At 36.7% G+C, this 23,506-nt stretch overlaps 3 protein-coding genes across 4 annotated transcripts; all 3 read left to right on the top strand.

Annotated features, from left to right (window-relative positions):
• Positions 1–1,760: 1,760 nt before the first annotated feature.
• Positions 1,761–4,936, top strand: LOC308700632 (proteinase-activated receptor 4). The gene is made up of 2 exons (XM_081382333.1): positions 1,761–2,176; positions 2,951–4,936. Exons 1-2 carry the CDS (start codon positions 2,071–2,073, stop codon positions 3,940–3,942), a joined length of 1,098 nt encoding a protein of 365 aa, XP_081238459.1. The 5' UTR covers positions 1,761–2,070; the 3' UTR covers positions 3,943–4,936.
• Positions 4,937–11,231: 6,295 nt separating this feature from the next.
• On the top strand, positions 11,232–13,210 carry LOC308700642 (leukocyte cell-derived chemotaxin-2-like). The gene is made up of 5 exons (XM_081382346.1): positions 11,232–11,352; positions 11,755–11,787; positions 11,883–11,973; positions 12,606–12,751; positions 12,903–13,210. Exons 1-5 carry the CDS (start codon positions 11,313–11,315, stop codon positions 13,067–13,069), a joined length of 477 nt encoding a protein of 158 aa, XP_081238472.1. The 5' UTR covers positions 11,232–11,312; the 3' UTR covers positions 13,070–13,210.
• Positions 13,211–16,252: 3,042 nt separating this feature from the next.
• Positions 16,253–21,645, top strand: LOC308700643 (leukocyte cell-derived chemotaxin-2-like). 2 transcript variants are annotated; one of them, XM_081382348.1, is made up of 7 exons: positions 16,328–16,514; positions 19,379–19,463; positions 19,564–19,656; positions 19,908–19,937; positions 20,049–20,136; positions 20,770–20,915; positions 21,123–21,645. In XM_081382348.1, exons 3-7 carry the CDS (start codon positions 19,617–19,619, stop codon positions 21,287–21,289), a joined length of 471 nt encoding a protein of 156 aa, XP_081238474.1. In that variant the 5' UTR covers positions 16,328–16,514; positions 19,379–19,463; positions 19,564–19,616; the 3' UTR covers positions 21,290–21,645. The 2 variants fall into 2 exon arrangements, with proteins under 2 accessions (XP_081238473.1, XP_081238474.1); XM_081382347.1 differs by having other exon boundaries at positions 16,253–16,514; positions 19,379–19,656.
• Positions 21,646–23,506: the final 1,861 nt, after the last annotated feature.

Genomic DNA, 23,506 nt, shown 5'->3' with positions numbered 1-23,506 from the left:
TGTCTAATGTTCACCTTTAAACAATTACCTTTATTTGCCCACTATATATATATACTCAATTTCTTGTAGCTTAATTATTGTAGAGATCGGTTTTTAGCTGAACCATTGAATATAATTATCACTCATCAGATCTCTGGCTCTCTCTAGTGGAGGCCATATAATCCTACATTATAATAAATCATAAAAACAAACGTTTTTATTTTATTTTATTATTTTCCCTCTTTGTTGTTCAGTGTCATTTCATCAGGTCCAACTACTAGCATGCTTTTAAATCAAACAGCATATTTCCTACAGAATTCCCCCTGAAATGTGAACTTAAAAAATATTTATTTTTATCTTTAATGTTTCCATTAACAAGGAATGTATTCTTCATGCATATACAGATTACGTTATGGCCTACATTAAGATGTTTTCTACTTTATAGCCTAGCTACTTATGAAGTTGGTGAAAATGAAAATGATGCTTCAGCATCAGAGAATGCATGGTTCAGCATTTTTATTCATTATCCCAGTACATTTCTAAATATTTCTCTACCTATTCTTAAATAAAAATGTTTTACTCTATTTTGCATTATCATTCCAACTTGAGAACAATGGGTTGCTGTAAGACTGTGATAGTGAACACAGCTGATGTACAGACGTGATACATGACATGCTCATTATGATGACATGGTCGATGCGATGGAAAACTGAAACTAGCAGTTGAGTTGCATAGGAATAAACAAGGCACTTGAATTATAAGGGGAAAAAAGAATACACTTAGTGTCATGTCTAATTATCATTCATATGCATGTAATTCTTTCCAATCTCCTTTTCATATTTCTTCAGTTTCACAAGATTCAACTTCTCAAGATCTCAAATGAGCCTAATGTGTAAAGAGGGTGGAAACGAACTAGGACTGAACAACTGTTCTGTGTATTATTATTATTATTATTGTGAAATGAAATGACGTCTCAACTATAATTATGTTAATCTTGCAGGTCAAGAGTGCAATCGTTGCGCCCTCTAGAGGTCACTGTCTACATCTACACTCTTAAATAAAGGTTATTTAGTGGTATGGAGGGAATCATGCATAAGCCTACACACGAAGAAAACATTACTGTTATTATTGCGTTTTTTAATTATTATTTTTTTTTCTGAAAGACAAAACTAATACATCAAGTGAAGTGATAGTGAAGGCAAATCTTTAGTCATTAAAAAACAAATTAGGAATTAATGGCTTTGAATGCACAGTCTTTTTACCATTATTTAATGCAATAATCTTTCTTATTGTTATTAATGGCATGCAGTTTTTATAAAATTAACCTTTAGTTTTAATAGAACAAACTGTTATTATTTTCCCTCTCTCTCTTTCTCTTTTAAAGGATCTAAGAAAGGTCAATGCATGTTGTGGGTAAAGTAGGCCTTCTTCTTTTTTATCAACAACCCCCATTATTCCCATAGCATATTTCATTTCCTCCCAGTACGATCCAATCTCTTCCTGTTTAGTACAGTGGTGCTGTCATGGGTAACACATTTCAGAATTGTTATACTGATTCACTTTTTGTGAAACAAATGCAGGCATCATAGACTTCTTTACATCACTAAAACTATCACCATGAAACCATTTGGTTTTAAACACTGAACATAAAATTTTAATTTTGTATTTTTTTTTTTTGTGATCATTATGAAATCTGGATTTTTTTTCCTCAAACAACCTGACTATTCCCATATGAGTTGGAGCAGGAGGGAAACAGGAGAGCACATCTGTTTACCATCTTCAGAAACAGAGAGAGGACCGACAGAGAGAAACTCATTGATTGGTCTAAACTCAAGAGGAGGCGGGGTGAGAAATCCCCCAAGACAGCAAAACTATTAAAGCAACTTTCTTATTTTTTCTTTTTTTTTTCAACTGTGACAAACGCTGAAAAAAAAAAAAAAAAAAGAACCGGTAAAGAGAGCGGACTGGACCGGTATCTACAAGCTGAAAAACCTTTTAATAGAGCTCGAAAACAAACTAAAGGGAGGAAAGAGATAGTCTCTTTCAGCCTTAGAAAATACTTCAAACTTTTAAGACACGTTTTTCAGCACAATGACATTTTTTGTAATTTCTCGATTGCTTTTTCTCCATCTCCTTCTCATTGTTCTTCACATCTCTTCAGCTTTAGAAGAGAACAGGTTCAACAGAAGTGGTCCCAGTAAGTCTTTTCTCATTATATTATTAAATTTAAGATTAACATTGTGTTTTTATTGTCTGTGACTTTGGTGTGTTGACCTCTCTGTCAAAAATATAGACTAACAGAAAAGATTATGTAGCTACAGTAATCTAAATTCTAAATAAGCGTCATTATTACTGAAAATTTGTCCTGATTTTCACAAAAGATAATTTAGGTCAACGCAGCATAGTTAAATAAAATGTGGTCCGGGTGTAATGTGTGGTGAAACATGCACAGACATGAGATTCAATCACATGTCATAACACATCTAGATTTGATCAGATTCTTGCATCACCGGTGCAGTGTAGGCTGCTTCAGATTAAACTGAATAATAAATAAAACTTGATATATCAATATATCAATTCTGTCATCATTTACTCACTCTCAAGTTGATCTAAACCTGTATGAGTTTATTTGTTCTGTTGAACACAAAAGAAGATATTCTGAAGAGTGTTAGTAGCAATCAGTTTCTGGTCCCCATAGCTGTTTAGTTTCCCACATTCTTTAAACTATCTTCTTTTGTGTTCAATAGAACAAAGAAACTCATACATGTGTTTAGAAACAACTTGAGGGTGAGTAAATGATGACATACAATTTAGATTTTCTGGTTGAACTATCCTTTTGGTGTAGAGACCAATAATGTCTATTTGACTGGACTGCACATAACATTCACTTAGTAGTCAAGCTTGTGATTGCTTTCTGGGTTGACCTATTGTGATTAAATGAGTATGTATTTTCTGTTATTCTGTTTCTCAGGGGGGAGGGCCTTTTCTCTGATTAATGGTACACTTCTAGACCAGCATAAGGAGCAGATCCAGAGCTACAGGACTGAACTAGTGGTTCCTCTTCTCTGCCTCATCGCCTTTATTATCGGGTTTCCCACAAACACATTAGCCCTCTGGTTGCTGGTCCTGCGAACCAAAAAGCTCCCTTCCACCATTCTGCTGATCAACCTCACCACCTGTGATCTTCTGCTACTGCTGGTGCTCCCCTTTCGTATTGTCTACCACTTCCTAGGCAACAACTGGACATTTGGAGAACCATTCTGTCGAATTGTAATTGCGCTCTTCTATGGAAACATGTACGGCTCAGTGGTATGTCTGGCACTGATCGCTGTGGATCGCTATGTAGCTCTCGTTCACCCTTTCGGTGCCAAGACACTTCGTAGTAACAAGAACTCAATCTGTATGAGTGTTTTTGTTTGGATAGTAGTTGCAGCTGCTGCTGTGCCCTTGTTAGCCTCAAAACAGTCTTACAACATAACGAATCTTTCAATAACAACCTGCCATGATGCACTGCCTGTAGCAGAGCAGGAAAAGTACTTCCTGCCGTATTTTGCTACTCTCTTCTCCCTCTGCTTTCTGCTTCCACTGTTGGTTGTGCTGTTCTGCTATTCTGCAGTGTTACACACCCTTATGGCTGAAGGCCAGCGTTTTGCCCATGCAATTAAAGTAACTGTGCTAATGTTGACGGTTTTTATTGTTTGCTTATTGCCTAGCAATGTTCTCTTGCTGTTGCATTACTCCAAATCAGACTTCGCCAATAATGACCTTTATGTTCCATACCTGATCACTTTGTCTCTCAGCACCTTCAACAGCTGCATCGATCCTTTCATCTTTTATTATGTGTCTAAGGATTTCAGAAATAGGTTAAGGGAGGCTCTAAGGTGTTCTGGGTCTGATTCGGAGTCCTCCTCAGAATCCAGGACAAAGATGACCTTACTATCAAAGATGAGCAGGACTGAATGATCCTTAAATGGAGAAAAAGCTTGATCGTGAGGTTTGCATTACAGTTATGGAAATCAGAAGATACTTAAAAATAATTCTAGGGTGTATTGAATGACTAATACTATACAGAGCGTCTGTCTATCTGTCCATCCATCTGTCAGTCTGCCTATCCGTGAAAGTAACTTAAGATTAGTTTGAATTGCACAGGAAAAACTGGAATGGGGAGATATTAATTCCATTTCCTTTTTTCTTTCCTTTAGACATTAGAGACAAATAGATGTATTTCAAAACATTTCAAGTTTCTTGCATGAAGGCACACTGCATGTTTGCATCTAAAATTTGTAAATGCTCTTTGTAGGGATAGTCAAGACAACTCAACAGTCTCCATGGCCTGATGGATGGATTAATAATGTTGGAAAACTAAAAAAAAATCAGGGGACAGTGTGAATTAAAGTTTCTGCCAATGTCTGCTTGAAAGATTCACCAAAATTGGGTTAGAACTGTACATATTGAAAATGTTCTAATATATTATAAACTGTGAACTAAAAACGGAATACATTTAATGGATTTAAACAGTGGAAGGCAAAATGTAATGTACATTTCAACCATGGATTCTACAGTATAGCAGACAGTACAAGTGTGTTGTATAAACCATTGAATAGCAAATGCCTTTTATAAGCCTGTTTTCTGCTATAGAAGCATGCATAAGAAATAATAGTTTCTTTGTGTATGTGAATGTCTGTAAGTAGGAAGTACAGAACCACATCACAACCATATCTCTTATGTCATGAACTGCTGATTTTTATTTATTTATGACATTAACTATGGATTAACATTAACAACCAAAAATGTATATTTAATGTATTTGAACAGCATATCTATTGTTTTATAATACAAAACCTGACAAATCTGTTCTTGTGAAATGTTTTAATTTGTTTTGCTTTGAGAAAGTACTCCTCCCTCCAATTACCTTTATATGTCAACATTAAAATGACAATAAATGCACTGATGACACAATACTTCATGATTATGTTGCCTTTCTTACCTTCATTGATATGCTCCTTCTGAACTTACATTGTGTACTCCATTTAGTGGACAACACTGATCTTGGAGACATTTAAACACCTTGATATGACTGAGAATTAATTGAAAATTGAAAAACTACGGTATGTCACACATTATATATGTTTGATTACAGTATTTGAATGTACAATGATCAAAAATATTTGTTTATTGAATAGCGATGGAGAAAAATTATGAAAAGAAATTGTAAAATTAGTCTTTTTTTATTACAAATCATGTAAACATAAATGCAGATAATAGGGTCTTTCACCCCACACTTGAGGTAAAAGTCCCTTGGAATGCTATAGGCATATAGTGTAGATATTCTATGTTCATCACAGACACAAAAGAATGATATAGCACGAGTAAGGAATGTTATGTATGCTTCTAATACCTCTCTGAAAGAGTAAACCTTTGGTATAGATATAGACCGGCAAATACTGTAGGCAAATACAAGAGTGTACATTATTATATGGGCCGGAGTGGGGCCCCTTTTCAGCCCGGGAGTTTCAGGCCCAAGACCGGCCCACTTTTTCCATGCTGGAATTCCAAATTAGCACTTTTTCTAAATTGGATAAATGAAGCAACAGTTCAGCTCTTACTATTGTGTAGTTTGTATTAATACCATGGTTTAACAAATAATGTAAAAGTTAAAAAATAATTCACTTAGACTTTTGAGAAGCAATTACGATTTCACACAATTCTGACTTTATATTTCGCAATTCTGACTTTATAACGCGACTTTATATCATAATTCTGACTATATCTTGCAGTTCTGACTTTATAAGCAACTGCAACTTTTTCACGCAGTCCTGAATTTATATCTTGCAATTCTGACTTTATAAGAAGCAATTGCGACTTTATTTCACACAATTCTGACTTCATATCTCGCAATTCTAACTTTATAACACACAATTGTGACTTTATATCACACAATTCTGACTATATATCTTGCAGTTCTGACTTTGTAAGCAATTGCGACTTTATTTCACACAATTCTGAATTTATAACACACAATTGCGACTTTATTTCACACAATTCTGAATTTATAACACACAATTGCGACTTTATTTCACACAATTCTGAATTTATAACACACAATTGCGACTTTATATCACACAATTCTGACTATGTATCTTGCAGTTCTGACTTAATAAGCAATTGCGACTTTATTTCACGCAGTTCTGACTTTATATCTTGCAATTCTGACTTTATAAGAAGCAATTGCGACTTTATTTCACACAATTCTGAATTTATATCTCGCAATTCTGACTTTATAACACACAATTGCGACTTTATATCACGCAATTCTGACTTTATATCTCGCAATTCTGACTTTATAACACGCAATTGCGACTTTATTTCACACAATTTTGACTTTATATCTTGCAATTCTGAGAAATAAGGTCAGAATTGCGAGATGTAAACTCGCAATTGTGAGATAAAAAGTCGCAATTATCTTTTAAAATGTTTTATTCTGTGGCTTAAAAAAAGCTTCCATACCTCCCTCTTCCTCCCATCCATCCTCCATGGGCGTTATGGGCCTTTCACACAGGACGCGGTATGCGCGGCGCTGCGCTATAAAACCCATTCATTTCAAGGGCCAGCCCAGCTATAGGTAGGCGCCGGCGGTGCCGCGGTAGCCTACCTGAGAAAACGTTTTGGAAAAGACGGACTATGGACCCAACCAACTCTATAGGAGGGGAGGGAAGAACTCCCTCACATGGTGCAACCCATGCAGAGGCTGCGCGCTGCGGTGTCAGAATGCGAAACGTGTGTAGCCTATGTAACTAACGTGACATTGAAATGTAAAAAAAAAAAAATTCCTCGACCGGCCCAAAAGTGATGCGGCCCACCGGGAATTCTCCCGATTCTCCCGATTACCCACTCCGGGCCTATACTGTACATAAACACACACAGATGAGCATGTATGTCTGGTTTGTAAGACCACTGTTAATGTGTCCTTTGATTTCATTCTTCCTCGTGTCTTTGTGTTTGAACCATCTTTCTACTGTATGGTCGCTTTGTCCTGTCACTGTTGAAAGCAGCAGAAACAAAAAAGGAGAAACATGAAATATCTTGCCAAAACAAAACTGACAGTTGAACTGATTCCGTGCTGTGGTTTATTTGCAATCAGACTGCAATAATTCAACGGCACATTGTTTGACTTCTACATTAGCTCATTCTACAAAGGCTGATATATACAGCCTTTAGACACGCTCCACCAACTCTTAGTTGAGGTAAGGGTAGTGTGTAAGATGGGCATAGTCCAAAAGCTCACTGGTGTGGTCCTTGAAGCGATTCCCCTGGTTGAGGAGGAGGAGGCGAACGGCTGGTATATTGATTATTTATCTCTTCTAGGTCCATTATTCTATCACGTGCAGGCAACACGAAGGCAAGGAACAGTTGAGGTGGATAAATAATAGCCACTGAAACTTTTTTTGTCAAAAACAAAGAAGGCAATTCAACATAAGAACAGTCGGAAGAAAACCAATGCAACAGATTTACCAAAGCAAAGATAACTAAACAGAGGGCTTGAATACACTGAGAAAATAAACTGAACAAGAAACAGGCCCACAATGCAATCAGTAACCATGATATCAAATAATGAATGAGAACTCAGGCAAGCATGAACAGGGAAAACCACACTAAAACACAATGAAACTAAACGTAACCCAGTTGGTCAATATTTCAACTATATGTAATGAGATAAACACCTTTATGTGGCGTCTTCGTTTAAACACTAAAATAACGCCATAAAATACTAGCTTACAAATACATAAGGAATAAATATAAATATTTATTCCCTATGTATTGTCTTCCGATTCCATATCAGACTCTGGTTCCAACATATATGGCTGAATTTTACCGGTTTTGATAGACTTCTGTAGTCTGTACTGAATTCAGTGTGCGATCAGCCACCTTCTTGCTCGAGTTTGAATACACCTTCTGGTGCTACTTGGACACGTCATCAGTGAAGAACCCGGGGTCATAGGGTGTTTCGGGTCTTTAATCTTCATACACCCTACCCCGGGCGACCCAGCCGGGGGTGATCAGTCCCCGGCTTGTATCCAAGTGGCATGTTGCTCCACGGATTCCCCCTACGGATCCACAGCCACCGAGAAGCCCTCTCTGCGGCCTCTAAGATGTTTGTGGTGGCTTTTTTCAATTGCAGTCCTTTCATTCCAAGGAGTTTGAGGGTTCGCAACAGTGAGCAGCCAGCGAAGCCTCGGCACCCGACCTCGATTGGCTCGCAGCGAGTTTTCCAGCCTTTGTTCCGGCACTCCGAGCTGAGCTCTGCGTACTTAGCCCTCTTACGCTCTTGGGCCTCTTCAATACGGTCTTCCCAGGGGACAGTTAGTTCCAGGATAACCACCTGCTTGGTAGACTCAGATGTTAGCACCATGTCTGGGCGGAGAGAAGTGGCTGTGATGTTGCCTGGGAACTTAAGCTGTCTTCCAAGGTCGACTTGAAGCTGCCAATCACGAGCAGTGGAGAGGAGCCCCCCCGTAGAGCTAGGCCGGTGGTGTTGTTCCTTCTGCCCAGCTCTAATGAAGGTGATTGTCTGTTTGGGGGCTGCCTGGGTCTTGCTGAGCTGGATCGCTGTGCAGATGGAGTCCGCCAAAGCCTTTAGCACCTGGTCGTGGCGCCAGCGGTACCGCCCCTCCCCTAGTGCTTTTGAGCAGCTGCTCAAAATGTGCTCCAGTGTGCCCCTCTTCTGGCACAGCTTGCACTCAGGAGTGTCTGCCAGGCCCCAGGTGTGCAGGTTAGCTGGGCTTGGGAGGACTTCATAGACGGATTGGACAAGAAACTTGAACCGAAATGGCTCTGCTTTCCAGAGCTCTGCCCAGGTTATTCTGTGTGGATCTGCATGTTCCCACCTGGTCCACGCTCCTTGTTTGGACATGCCGGCCATTTTGGTGTAGTGTTCTTCCTCCACCCCTGCTCGTATCTAGTCCTGAATCAGTCTGCGCCTCTCTTTTCCACGAGCCAGATCGTAACGTGGCTTGGGAAAACAACCAAGGCCTGCTCGTCCCGTTGTCACAGAGCCCACCAGCGTTTTATGCCTTAGTCGCGCCTCAGGAACATGGTGCCTTACCAGTGCGGTTTCAACGAGCTTGTGTGGAATAGACCCGTAGGCATTGGCCAGGTCAAGCCAGAGAGTTGCCAGATCTCCTTTGCTCTCCTTAGCCTCCAGGATCAGCTGTGTCACCACCCCTGTGTGCTCCAGACATCCAGGTACTCCTGGGACTCCTCCCTTCTGGACTGAGGTGTCAATGTAGATGTTCTTCAGGAGGAAGTCTTTCAGACGTTGGGACACGATTTTGAAAAAGATTTTGCTTTCAACACTGAGCAGCGAGATGATGCGAAACTGATCAATGTTGCAAGAGCTCTCCTCCTTCGGTATCCAGACTCCCTCAGCATACCTCCATTGCGCAGCGACTTTCCCTCTCCGCCAGATCACCTTCAGGATCTTCCAGAGACGTCTGAGGAGCTGCGGGCACTGCTTGTAGACCTTATAGGGGACCCCGCTGGGACCGGGAGCGGAGCTGGATCTTGCCGCTCTAACGGCTTCTTCCACCTCTTTCAGCATGGGTTCAGCGCTGTCAAATTGGGTCCCTGGTTCAGGTGGCGCCACCAAATCCCTGCAAGGTCCGAGGTCGTGGTCCCTCAAGGTGTCACTAAAAGTGGCGAGGAGATAGTTGTCGATCTCCTCTACCGGGCAAGCGAGGTGGCCACTTCGCTTCTGGCCCAGTAGTTTCTTAGTAAAGCTGAAGGGATTGCCAATGAAAGCACTGCGTTTCCGAGCCCTTTCCTTGCCTTTCCTTCAGTGCCGTTCCACTCTCCTCAGTGAGATGAGTCTCTTCCTTATGATGTTTGTGAGTTCTGACAAGGAAGTCCTTTCTTCCTCCTTGGCCATCTTGAACTGACGTCTCAGGGATTTTAGTTCCTTTCTCAGCTGACTGATCTTAGCTTCTCGCCGGTTGAGCTTCGCTGGATTACTGTCTCCTCTTCTTTCCTCGACACTAAACCGCTCTGCTCCCATGTTCATTATGATGGTACACATGGTCTGGAGCTTCTGGTCGACACTGCCCTTTGAGATGGATTCCAGGCACTTGTCTACATCCTCGTCCAGCTTAAGCCACTCCTTATTGTTTGCGGCAGGCCACTTCACCCTGCGGTGTTCCGATTCTCTGCTTGGTGGGGGGATTTGCGTGGCTTGGAGGTTCCGGGTACTGTGGGGAGATTCCGGACCCGGCTCCTCCTCCGTCTCACCAGGTTCAGCAGCCGGCGTGACAGTAACTGCTGCCCCAGCTGTCGTTCCTGAGCGTAGCTTCACTTTATCCCTCCTGAGGCAGGCCATCTTTGCCTGGTGGATCTTCAGGCCCTTCAGGTTTTTGCAGACCTTGCCGCAAATACAGACTGCGCTCGTATTCCGTTGTCCATTTTCTTGGATTGTTACCGGTAATTCCGATTGGGATGCTCATTCTCCCCCCCCTCTCGGGTATCTCTGGGGGTATATTTCTGTGTGGTTCTTCGTAGCTTGTTATGGGTTTCACCGGTTGCAACATCGGATGTTTTCAAAAACAATTTCTCACATGTAATGGTGGGGATGTGAAAAAGTATTTTAATATGCAAAACTGTTACCCAATCATATCACTGGCATTTATTTCCAAGTCTTGAATGTGGAACGCCCATCAGAGTGTTTCAAAGAGAGGGTCAAAAACAAGATTGAAAATATTCTATTACTTCTAAATTAGGATATTATTTATGTAAAAATCTAATTAGATTATAACCTCAGAGAAATGCAGTTCATGACCCCTTTAAACATTGATAAAGTCTCAGTATGTACTACATGTGTTCATATACTACTGTATAAGTTAGTGGTGAGGTCTATTAAATAGATTCTGACTGGTGAACATCCTAATGTATAACCAAAGTATCTCTTTAAACACTTTTAGAATGCATTTGAGCTTTTATCATTTTCATCATTTTCACTGTGGTTGCACAATGTTGGTTCTGAAAAACCAAGCAGAAAAATATCCCATGAGAAAAACTAAAATGGTCATGTGAGAGTTTCACTTGGATTTTGTTTTGCACTGGCTTATTTTCACCGCAACATACATTTATATTTAAAATGGGCTCGTTTTTTGTTCCCATTTTGGCTGTTATGCAATTTTATTGTGTTTTTAACATGTGGAAGTGTGTTGAAAGCAGAATTTCCTCATGACCCCAGTCAAAATATAAAAATTCACAGTTAAATGAGCCAAACAGACTGAGGACGACAGCAGAGAAGAAAGCATCTGAAAACAAACGCTTATAGGATCATGAGACTCTACATCCTTTTCAGTTTTCTGCTTTTGGCTGGTGAGAAATTACAATTTAACTTAAATCATCATTGCCAGCTATTATTATTCTAAACCTTGTAAATGAGCAAAATAAGAAAACACTAAGTCTAATGCACAAATGAAGCATAATTAATTTTGACAATGTTTATGTTCTAAAATTTACATTTATTTTAATTACATTTAAATCAAAATGAAATATTGGTAAAAATTATTCCACATATTCTTCGCAAACAAGAATGAGCAACCTATTAAGATTCTGGTATAACTGTTAACATTTTTTAAATATAAAATTTACTGATGTTTTGTTGTTTGTTGTGAAAAGAGTAAACATGCAAATTAACATTCAAAGTAAACCTTGCAAAAACAATCCAAAATACAGTAATTATGCAAATTAAAGTCTTAACGTGTGTCTCTTTTTCAGTGATTTGCAGCTCTCGTGTTGATGCTAGTCAAGGTATGAAATGTAAATGAAGAAATAGACAAACAGACACATATACTGTAAAGACAAACAAAAAGCATAAAATAACACAAAAAATTTTCATTTCACAGTGACATTTGGCCCCCTCTGCAGTGGTAACGCAAGTAACCGTAAAAGAGGATGTGATACAAAGTATGGCTGTGGAAACTATGGGGCCGGCCGGTAAATTCTGTTTTTTTTTTTTATTATGTTGCTTCTGACTGTCTGTATATAAAGCTCTGTTTCACAAGCAATTTTTTCTGACTTTTATTTCCTCATTGCTCTTTCCAGAAGTCATTGATGACACATTTAGTAGAGACACATTTTGGGTGGAGGGTGTGTCAACATATTGATAATTCCTTTGTTTTGAGTGTTTTACCACACAAGTTTGACACAACCCAAAAACTCAACTTTACACAAGATTTTAATTCTGTACCACAGACATCATACTTAAAAAAATAAAATAAAATAAAATAAAAATCCAGCATCATTTGCCCTCATGTTGTTTACAACCAATATGACCTGTCTTTCATAAGAAACATAAGAAACAGACTGACCAGACTGCTTTTTTCCATGCAGTGGAAATTAATGTGTACTAATATTATTTGAACAATTGTCACAAGACACACTAAAACGAATAAAGTTTGATGTCACTGATGTCAGATCTTGATTTGTTGCATAATGTTTGAATGTACATTAAGATTTTAAAGCTATGTGAGTAGTTTTTGTTTTTTTAAATCAACTTTCTACTTAATTTTGGTCACAGGGAGTAAATGATAATAGGACTATTCTTATTATGTGTGTTTGTGCTGCAGTGGGAATCGGAAACATATGGGTCTTGACATTGTGTGTGCTGATGGAGCCACAGTTTATGCTCCATTTGATGTGAAGCTGAATGGCAAAGCTGCACCATACATAAAGAACAATGCTATCAATGATGGCATTAACTTGAGTGGAGAAGGTGTGTACCTTATGTTAAATATTCTAAAAGCATGAATAGCAATGTAGCACAGAATAGGTCATATCTATATTGAAAATTAATATTAGTAAATATAGGACATGTGGAGTAAGATTTTGTACATCAAAAGCATAATCTCACGTCTGTTTGGCAGGTCTCTGCTTCAAGCTGTTCTACGTTAAGCCGGACCGTTACACCGGGACCCTGAAGAAAGGGCAGAAGATCGGAAGTCTGCTCCCAATGCAGAAAGTTTATCCTGGCATCACTTCCCATGTTCACGTTCAAATGTGTGACAAATCAGATCCCACCAAGTACTTCTGATGCTGATGGAGTTGATGACCACATGCAATGGCAACCATCAAACCACTTCAAAATATTGTGCCATTTATATCAGCTTCTTACCTTATTTCTTTATGCTGGTGCCCAGCACTTTGCAATCTAACAATAAAGTTTTGAAGACTATTATGTTCTCAGTGTTACATGTCTAAAAGGCAGGGTGATTTGTTCCAGAAACATTTTTTTGTTATGCTGGTTAAAAGTCTCTTCACATCCTGATAGCAATCAATAGGTTAAGTGGTCTTAAAGTATTTAAATGCATAAATAAGGCTTAGGACCATAAAATGTTTGTCCAGTCATTGCATTTGGTCTGAATGCAACGGTACATCAGGATGACTAAATGATGCTAGAATTTTATTTTTGAATTTTCAGAAGTTTAGGGTAAACTTACTCTTTAATTACACATTTAGCAGGAAGTCTATTTTGCACAGTTTGTCATTGCAGAAAACCACAGCTAGAGACAGAAAACCGTGTGCAGCATTTGCTATTTGAGCATGTGTCAAATTGAGTGCAGGATGTGGCCAAAGGATGTGGCCAAAATGTCGTTGTTCATTGTCACATCTAGTCATCAAGTCAAGCAAATATATTTTAACGTAATTTTTGTTATTACCACCCATCATATAAATTACCTGTGATTCAGTTAAGTACATGTAACACATGTACATAATCATATAGTATTTATTCCAGGTATGTTTTCTGTTGAATTTAACAGTAGGCCATTAAATCTCAGTACGCTTAATGGTACTGACTATGGGGCGCCGTTTGTAAAGCGGCTCACGCTGAAAATAACAGCAACATTTTGTCACATTTAGCTTCAAACAATGTTTAAAAAACTGGTATGAATTTTTGACGGTCACTTTTTACCACATTTACAACAATATTTGTCGACTTAGAGATATTTTAAATAGTTAAATCTAAATATTAAATGTTACACCTAAATGTTAAATATTAAATCTAAATGCTAAATATAAATCTAAATGTTAAATCTAAATCTAAATGTTAAATCTAAATGTTAAATGTTAAATCTAAATCTAAATGTTAAATCTAAATATTAAATCTAAATCTAAATGTTAAATCTAAATGTTAAATCTAAATCTAAATGTTAAATATAAATATTAAATCTAAATCTAAATGTTAAATCTAAATGTTAAATGTTAAATCTAAATCTAAATGTTAAATCTAAATATTAAATCTAAATCTAAATGTTAAATCTAAATGTTAAATCTAAATCTAAATGTTAAATCTAAATCTAAATGTTAAATCTAAATGTTAAATCTAAATCTAAATCTAAATGTTGAATCTAAATCTAAATGTTGAATCTAAATGTTTTGGGTGAAACTAAATATTTAACTAATATGCAAATTTAAAATGCCGGAAGTGCCAAAATAAAAGCTCGAGGTGGTCAGTGTGTGTTTATAGCATGGTTTATAGTGTCAAATAACGAATAAAAACCATCTCATAATAATAACTATAATATAACGATAATAACTTCCTAAAATAATAAACACGTTTGGAGAAACTGTAGAGTCTCGTGATGACAGAGCGATGACATGACATTCAGTCAAAGTGAGCCCCCTAGTGGCTGGCTATTATGGCTACAGGTCATAAGTCCCGCACTTTTCATAAAAGTGACACTAGCCTACTCTTCAAATACAGTTTCTCCAAACGTGTTTATTATTTTAGATAGTTATTATCACGATAATCTATGTCCAAGAGTCCATTTCCTCGGATGAGATGGTTTTTATTCGTTATTTGACACTATAAACCATGCTATAAACACACACTGACCACCTCGAGCTTTTATTTTGGCACTTCCTGTTACCGGCATTTTGAATTTGCATATTAGTTAAATATTTAGTTTCACCCCAAACATTTAGATTCAATATTTAGATTTAGATTTAACATTTAGATTTAGATTCAACATTTAGATTTAACATTTAGATTTAACATTTAGATTTAACATTTAGATTTAGATTCAACATTTAGATTTAGATTTAGATTTAGATTTAACATTTAGATTTAACATTTAGATTTAGATTTAACATTTAGATTTAACATTTAGATTTAGATTTAATATTTAGATTTAACATTTAGATTTAGATTTAACATTTAGATTTAACATTTAGATTTAGATTTAATATTTAGATTTCACATTTATATTTATATTTAACATTTAGATTTAGATTTAACATTTAGATTTAGATTTAGCATTTAGATTTAGATTTAGCATTTAGATTTAACATTTAACATTTAGGTGTAACATTTAATATTTAGATTTAACTATTTAAAATATCTCTAAGTTGACAAATATTGTTGTAAATGTGGTAAAAAGTGACCGTCAAAAATTCATACCAGTTTTTTAAACATTGTTTGAAGCTAAATGTGACAAAATGTTGCTGTTATTTTCAGCGTGAGCCGCTTTACAAACGGCGCCCCATAACTGACTGAGGTGAATTTGGCCTGCTTTCTTTTAAGTTTCTATTTTGCCCATGCATTATCCCAGTCTATGATTTATCCCAGTGTCCTGATATGCTGCTGAATAATCTGAATAAACTTACCAATGTCACGTATATTCACATTATTTACATTCTACATTATAAGAATATTTTACAGTATTAGACCTTTCAGTGCATAAAATCTATATTATCATATAATATTACTTTCTTGAGATGCTTCAATTTTTCATATTTAGTTTTTAAAGAGGTTATTGTTATTTTTAAACTATTTGATTTATTATTTTACAATATAGAAGTGTAAATTTACAGTGCTACAAAATATTATTTTTGAAAAGAGTTTATTTTAAAATGTATGCATTTGCAATATTATATTAAATTAATCAAGTAGAAAAAATACAATATAAAATAAAAATGGTAACAATACCTATTACAAATTAATATATCTGAATCTATCTCTATCTTTTTTATTGAGCTCATCAGACTGCAATGTCTCACATTTCAACCTATCCATTAGCTTCTTTAGTGGTACATTACAGCCTTTAGAGATTCTCCAAAAACTTTTACTGCAACGTATAATGACATTCCTAATAAAACTGTATTTGGTCCACTTGGTTTCCCACATTCAGTGATTCAGAAGTGTTGTGATTTTATAATTTATTAAATTAAGAGGAACTCAAAGGCGGTCTTCATTTGCTTTTTGCATACACTCATTACTACACTGGAATTTCCCCACTTACATGCATACTGTCAAGGGTTTCATATTTTCTTTAAACATTGATAAAGACTCAGAGTGTGGAAGCCTATTAAATAGATTGGTGTACATGATAATGTATAACCATTTACTGACACCAGATTATCTCTTTAAACTCTGTTTCTGTATGGCACGTGGTGTTCGGGTCAGCACTTCTGTCTAGCTTGGTTTTCGGTTCAGTGCTGTGGTTTATACATTCATGGTCCATGCTTCGTCTTTCATTGTGAGTATGCTTTAATGTTGTTGTGTTACAGTATGTGTACCACGTAGTTCGTGTTTATCATCGGCCGAATGCTTTCATGTTGTCATGTTTTGTGAGGACACGCAGTTTGTGAGAGTCATTGGCTTCCTGCTCTTTATCAAGTTTTGTGTGAACACGTGACTTTAGTTATGTTTGTATGTGCCACATTTTTCCCGTCTATTATCTCAACCCTGTCCATCTTGTTATCTGTTTAGTGGGTTATTTTCCCCACATAGGGCCTGTTCCATAGTGTGCTGGGAAAAGTGGGGATTAAAGTCCAACACCTGATATGAATTAACCTAAATAATATGTCTGGCCTGAAGCAGTTCCATAAAGGTTATTTGAAGTTCACAAAATCTACTAATTTGATCCAGGTTGAGTCATTATAGTTGTGTTTCGACACTATCCTAAAGCATTCTTATTTTACATAATTTTATAAAAAATACAAATAAGCTTTCCAGATCTTTAGGGTTTTACAATGTTTTTCATGGTTGTTCAATGAACCATAAACAATTATTGCACATGCAGATGTGGCCAGAGCAATAAACTGCAATGTTCGTAATGTAAGACAGCTGATCGTCCTTGCAGTGCCAAATCACGTGTAGCCATATGTCAAGTCACCTTTATTTATAGCGCTTTATACAAAACAGATTGTTTCAAAGCTTTAAATGTGAATAATGTGCATATGAGGAACATTGGGAAGTTTATTCAGATTATTCAGCAGCATATCAGGACACTGGGATAAATCATAGACTGGGATAATGCATGGGGAAAATGGAAAATTAAAAGAAAAGTCTGTGTAGAGGAATTACGGTTAAGCCCCCCCCCCCCCCCCCCCCCCAGGAAAGACTAAATACCTTTCTTATGTAGAAAATGCATGTTGATTTAAGAATCTTTAGATATTTTGACTGGAAACAACAAGACAAAAATGCTAAGAAGTAAGCATCATTTGCAGTGCAGTACATTCATTTATTGTGCATATTTCTATATAACATGGGGGATGCAGAGCACATCAGTAAGGCCGCTGTATGCAGAGCGGGAAGGAAAGTGTGCCTTGCTCTCACGTTCTTTCTTAGAATTTTTGTGTTGTTTCCTGTGCACAAACCCGTGAGAGCCATCAAAGAAGAGATTCACAGGATTTGTGAAATCAGTGGTGTAGAAATCGGTTTAAATGAGGAAACATTGGAAGAACTATGTAGTTATTCAACCCGAACCTCCATCGCAAACTGTTTTTGTAACTGTTTTTGTTTTGTAAACAGCACCCACAGACTATAGTGCATTTATTTTGGCATTGCCATTACTTTGGCATTGCCAAATTATTGTGGAAAGACTTTTCCTGAATTGTTATTGAGAACACTGATAATGATTTTTCTCTACTTTGGGAAAATGTTTTGTTTGGCATTGTTAATTGGAAAAAAGACTGCAATTACACAAAAATAAAATATTCTTACTTAATCTTCTTTTTTTGTTAACAAAATTTTCTATACATAAATGGACATTTTCTGGTCAGAAACCACTCTTCTATGTTTTGCCTACTGAAGTACAACATTACTTTGGGACTATCTCTGACTCGTGTAACAAGAAGGCTTTAAAAACAATTAAAATATGTAGCCTAAATCTTTTAATTGATATGTAATCTTTCCTGATTAGTTATATACCCCTGTCTTGTGTCTTTTTTCCCCTTTCGTTTATTTGTTCTACATTGTGGCTGTTTCCTTCTTTGTTATATAATGTTCTCAACATAAAAAAAACAAATGAAAAAAAAACAAAACACAAACGACTAGTAAAGGCGGTTCAGAGTCGATTCTTTCTTTCGGGAGACAATAACTTTATTTATCGAGCGCTTTGCAGAACATTTACATTCACAAACAGATATATTACACAATGTATGAAAGGGAATATTCAAAAACCACAATAGGGGCACTTTAAAGCTTAACTTGATTGAATCAAGTTTTTATAGCCTACTTAATTTTTTGTTGCTGCCACGTGTTTTTTTTTTTTTTTTTTTTTTGCCCTTGGGATACCATGAAAATGAATATTAGTTTAATAACTTACCGCTTGCCAGTTTTTACCTCTGATATTTTAACTGTGATTAAGAATTAAACTTGCGTATTGACTCGGAAGTATACAGACGTCTTTTTGTCGGGTGCTGTTGCCATTTGTGAAATGTAATTTCAGAGCTCCATTGATCATGGCTTTTTCATAGTCGTGGTGTATGCGAGTCAGCCTACTCAGAGTTGACTGAAATAACTCAAATCAGCTGTTCTGAAAACTAAAACTCAGAGTTTCCCATGTCAGGGTAAATCAACTCAGAGTTCAAGTTTTAACTCAGTTGGTTGAACCTCCTTATTGAAACAGGCCCCAGGAGTCAAAGTTGAAGTTCAGTCAGTTGACAGAGAGTTAAGATGATCCAGCCTCAAACTAACTTGAAACAGTAATATTTATAGTCATGTGGATAAGTGGGTTTATTTGATCAGACCCCAAGTTACATTGGCCAAATGTTCTTGTGTAGTCGTGCTGTGGAGCATGGCTCGTGTTTAGTGTGTGCTTTCATGTTTTTGTGTTATGTGGAACGATGTGTTTATCATCGGCCTTGTGCTTCCTTATTGTCATGTTTTTTGCAGTCTGTGAGAGCTCTGGCTGTTATCACGTTCTGCCATATATTGTCTCAACCCTGCTCTTCTTATCTGATTATTATTCATTCTTACTATCTGATTGTTATCTGATTATTGGTTAATTTGCCCTACTTTCTCTCCATTTATACCCTTTCATTCCCTATATATTCTCCATGTTCTCAGTCCGTTGCCAGTTCGTTGTTGTGACTTGTCCTGTGTGAACCTCTTTAGGTCATCCCATAATTTCAAGTCCTGTCCTGCCGTGTCCAAGCCGCTCTCGCCAGTCGTGCTGCTGAATCCTGCATTTTCTCCTCGGGTATAGTTTTTGTTTGTTTTATTTTATAAATTACAAAAGCAAATAATACTTTGCATTTGAGTCCTCTCTACATCCTTACCCACAAACCTGACGCAAACAGACTGAGGACGACAGCAGAGAAGAAAGCATCTGAAAACAAACGCTTATAGGATCATGAGACTCTACATCCTTTTCAGTTTTCTGCTTTTGGCTGGTGAGAAATTACAATTTAACTTAAAGCATCAGTGCCTGCATTTTAAAATAAATATATTCATATTTCACATATTATAGTAAACGAAAATGAGTATTAAGATGAAGTTTTATTGTTACCATTTTTAATAATTCACTGATGTTTTGTGGTGTCATTAAAAACATTGTGAAAAGAGAAAACATCGCAAAAACATTCCAAAAAAAGGAAATACAGTAATTATGCAAATTCAAGTTTTAATGTGTGTCTCTTTTCAGTGATTTGCAGCTCTCCTGTTGATGCTCAAGGTATGAAATGTTAATGAAGAAAAAGACAAACATACAGACAAATATAAAGACAGACAGGAAGCTTAAAGTACACAGAGATGAGTTTAAGAAAATGATGTTTCTATTTCACAGCGAAATTTGGCCGCCTCTGCAGTAGTAGCCCAAGTAACATTAAAAGAGGATGTGATAGACATGGCTGTGGACACTATGGAGCCAGTCGGTAAATTCTGTTTTTGATCATGTTTCTTCTGATTGTCTGTATATAAATATCTGTTTCACAAGCACATTTTGTTTTATCTGACTTTTTTTCTCCTCATAGCTCTTCCCAGAAGTCATTGACGCACTTTTAGCAAATAACACATTTGTAATGGAGGTGTGACATATTGATATCATTCTTTTGTTTTGAGTGTGTTACCACACAAATTTGACACAACCCAACATTACAAAATATCTTTAGTTCTGTATAGAAAGGTTCTTTATTCAATTTGAATAAATCCTTTATGGCAAATGGGCTCTATAAATTAGACACCATTCTAATACAATAAAACAAATAAAATTCATCACCAATTACTCACCCTCATGTTGTTAACATACTGTATGACCTTCTTTCTATTTTTGATACTGATCAGACTGCTTTTTTCCATTCAATGGAAAATTTGGAAATGAATGTGTACTAATACTATTATTCACTACAATTGTCACACGACAAACAATAACAAAAAAAGTTTGATGTAACTGATGTCAGATCTTGATTTATTGCATCATGTTTAAATGCATATTAAGATTTGAGAGCTAGGGAAAGAAAAATAACTTTCTATTAATTTTGGTCACATTTTGTGTGTTTGTGCTGCAGTGGGAAAGGGAAACATATGGGTCTTGACATTGCATGTGCTGATGGAGCCACAGTTTATGCTCCATTTGATGTGAAGCTGAATGGCAGATCTAGGCCATACGGAAATAACAATGCTATTGATAATGGCATTAACTTGAGCGGGCAAGGTGTGTACCTAATGTTAAATATTCTAAAGCATGAATAGCAACGTTGCAAAATTTTCTTTTAGAGACATGTTTGTGGAAAAAACAGTGCTTTCTTGATAAAATACAACTACTACTACTACTACTACTAATATAGTATATACTAATAATATATTGTATTTCGTACAATAAAAGCATAATCTTATATCTCCCTCATCATCTGTTTGGCAGGTCTCTGCTTCAAGCTGTTCTATGTTCAGCCGGACCGTACCACCGGGACCGTGAAGAAAGGTCAGAGGATCGGACGAATGCTCCCAATGCAGAGCGTTTATCGTGGCATCACTTCCCATGTTCATGTTCAAATGTGTAACAGATCAAATCCCACCAAGTACTTCTGATGCCGATGGACTGGATGACCATGCAACGGCAACCATCAAACCACTTCAAAATCTTCTGCCATCTCTGAAAAGTAATACAGGGACATGTTACAAAGTTGAAATGATAATTTTTTGATTTAATTAAAACTTTTAAGTTGCAAACATTATTTTTTGAGTTCTGTTGGACATAATAATGTTGATCTATGCCTTAATATTGTGTGTATTTTAAACTCAAATTTCTGCGTTAATTGATTGATTGTTATTTTTTTGTTGTTGTTGTTGTTGTTGAACCAACAATTTTTTTTGTGTATATCAGCTTTAATTCTTAATGCTGGTGCCCTGCACTTTGCGATCTAACAATAAAGATTTAAAGACTATTATGTTCTCAGTGTTACATGTCTTAAATAGTGCCATCATAGCATATATAAATCATCCTTTTTTTAGACTTTTCAAAGAAATACAAAACATTGTCTGCTAATTGCACTGAAGTTATGGACACTGATAATTAGTAAGTGAAGTAAAAACAATCAAACGGCATACAAATCTCTAGAGTGGCTGTGTGCTCTAATAAATATTCATGTTTAGTTTGAGCCGACCTGCTTTTATTTTTTATGTAGTTTTGTGTAGTGCTCTGACCTCTATTCTCGGCTCTCTGTAGCAACCATTAATTACACATTTAGCTGTAGCAAAGCCCCTTTCAAGAAAAGTCTGTTCACTCAGTGACCAGATTTGCAACGCCTCCGGGCAGCTATTTCAGGCATCCAAGACCAAGTCCTATCTATTTAAATGGGGGAATCCTGAAATCTCAAAAAACTGCTTGCCGAATTCACAATTAAAGAAAATATTTCAAATCAGCCACAAAGGGAGAAAGAAAGAGAAAAAATGTCCTGCTCACGCTCGCCCATAAAATGGCAGTAAATAGTGACCAGCATTAAGCTTTTTAAAAAAGTCGGAAAAGTATCACAGAATGATCCCATGCTAATACACGTGTCGTATATTCCAAGTGTTCCGGGGGTATACGATATGAAATTTAACACATTATTTAAAGACAATCCTGGCCTTGGCTGTTTGTCTTGCAGTGCACGGCACACAAGTTTTCAGAAATCAATATTAACAAAAACAGGACACAAAATACAATCCATGTACCTTCTTCTGTGATTATATCTCTTGTGTTTGTCATAACAAAAAGTTATCAATTGTCTTTCTGACTATCATCAGACAAACAGAGTTCCAGTCCGGGGATATTTAACTCAGTGAAGAAAGTACACTGATACATTTTTTGGGGATTCCTAGGCATTATATTTTGTGTTGTGTTTTTGTTAATCTTGATTATTCTGGGTGAGACGGAGTGAACTGCGGAGCTAACAGAGAAATAAAACATCATTAAATTTCATATTGTATACCCCCAGAACACTTGGAATATAGGCTACAACACGTGTCGCATGGGATCATTCTGTGATATTTTTGCATCTTTTTTAAAAAGCTTGATGCTGGTTGCTATTAGCAAGCAAAAGCCGTCATTTCACCCATTTCAGCCTTCATCTAGCCAAAATAACCTTGAATTTGGTACATGTCGGTTTTGCCAAAATAACTTGCAAGATGTAGCCTACTGTATAATATTCCAGCATGTAAGCCAAGTCAACAGTGATTTTGGTTTAATTTCTTTGACATGCTATCTTGATGACTAGTCTATTCTTGGGCTATGGTTAGACTTCTATTAAATTTTCCCTGACGACAAACGCAAAATTGCTTGCTGGGTTACTGCCATTTTTTTTTAAACTCTCCCTGCCTTTGTGGCCCATAACAGAAAGAGGGGTATATGTCATTAGAACAGCAGTGTGAGTAATTTAAAACTCCACTTTTAGACATACACTCGCTAACTTCCCTAAGCACTTCCCCTCGGGGGAATCCCCACCGCTATTCTGAAGTGCATTCAACTTCAAGTGGATGATGGAAGTTTATTTGGGCTGACGATTTTGATTTTGACAGAGGGAGCGAGTCTATAGACTATAAGTATAAGTATACTCAACATGTACACTTCAGGCAGATCCATAGCCCACAATGCACCATGATTGTGACATCACAGCAGATCATGCTTAATTTACCCCCACCCCACACAACTCTGATATTGGAGTTATTTTGACATTTAACCACATTTAATACTTGTAGCTACCTTAAGCTTTTTTACACAGTTATAGTTTATTGTATTGTTATTTTCGTTTGTGTATTTTTTATATT

Source organism: Scardinius erythrophthalmus, assembly GCF_964197995.2.
Source record: "Scardinius erythrophthalmus genome assembly, chromosome: 13".
Lineage (NCBI taxonomy): Eukaryota > Metazoa > Chordata > Actinopteri > Cypriniformes > Leuciscidae > Scardinius > Scardinius erythrophthalmus.
The sequence above is the reverse complement of the archived record's forward strand: the minus strand, read 5'-3'. Positions and strand labels throughout refer to the sequence as shown.

Coding starts and splice junctions, on each gene's coding strand:
- LOC308700643 (XM_081382347.1), top strand. CDS start 19,617: ATGAGACTCTACATCCTTTTCAGTTTTCTGCTTTTGGCTG. Junction 19,657..19,907: donor CAGTTTTCTGCTTTTGGCTG/GTGAGAAATTAC, acceptor GTCTCTTTTCAG/TGATTTGCAGCTCTCCTGTT. Junction 20,916..21,122: donor CATTAACTTGAGCGGGCAAG/GTGTGTACCTAA, acceptor TCTGTTTGGCAG/GTCTCTGCTTCAAGCTGTTC.
- LOC308700632 (XM_081382333.1), top strand. CDS start 2,071: ATGACATTTTTTGTAATTTCTCGATTGCTTTTTCTCCATCTCCTTCTC. Junction 2,177..2,950: donor GTTCAACAGAAGTGGTCCCA/GTAAGTCTTTTC, acceptor TCTGTTTCTCAG/GGGGGAGGGCCTTTTCTCTG.
- LOC308700642 (XM_081382346.1), top strand. CDS start 11,313: ATGAGACTCTACATCCTTTTCAGTTTTCTGCTTTTGGCTG. Junction 11,788..11,882: donor TCGTGTTGATGCTAGTCAAG/GTATGAAATGTA, acceptor TTCATTTCACAG/TGACATTTGGCCCCCTCTGC. Junction 12,752..12,902: donor CATTAACTTGAGTGGAGAAG/GTGTGTACCTTA, acceptor TCTGTTTGGCAG/GTCTCTGCTTCAAGCTGTTC.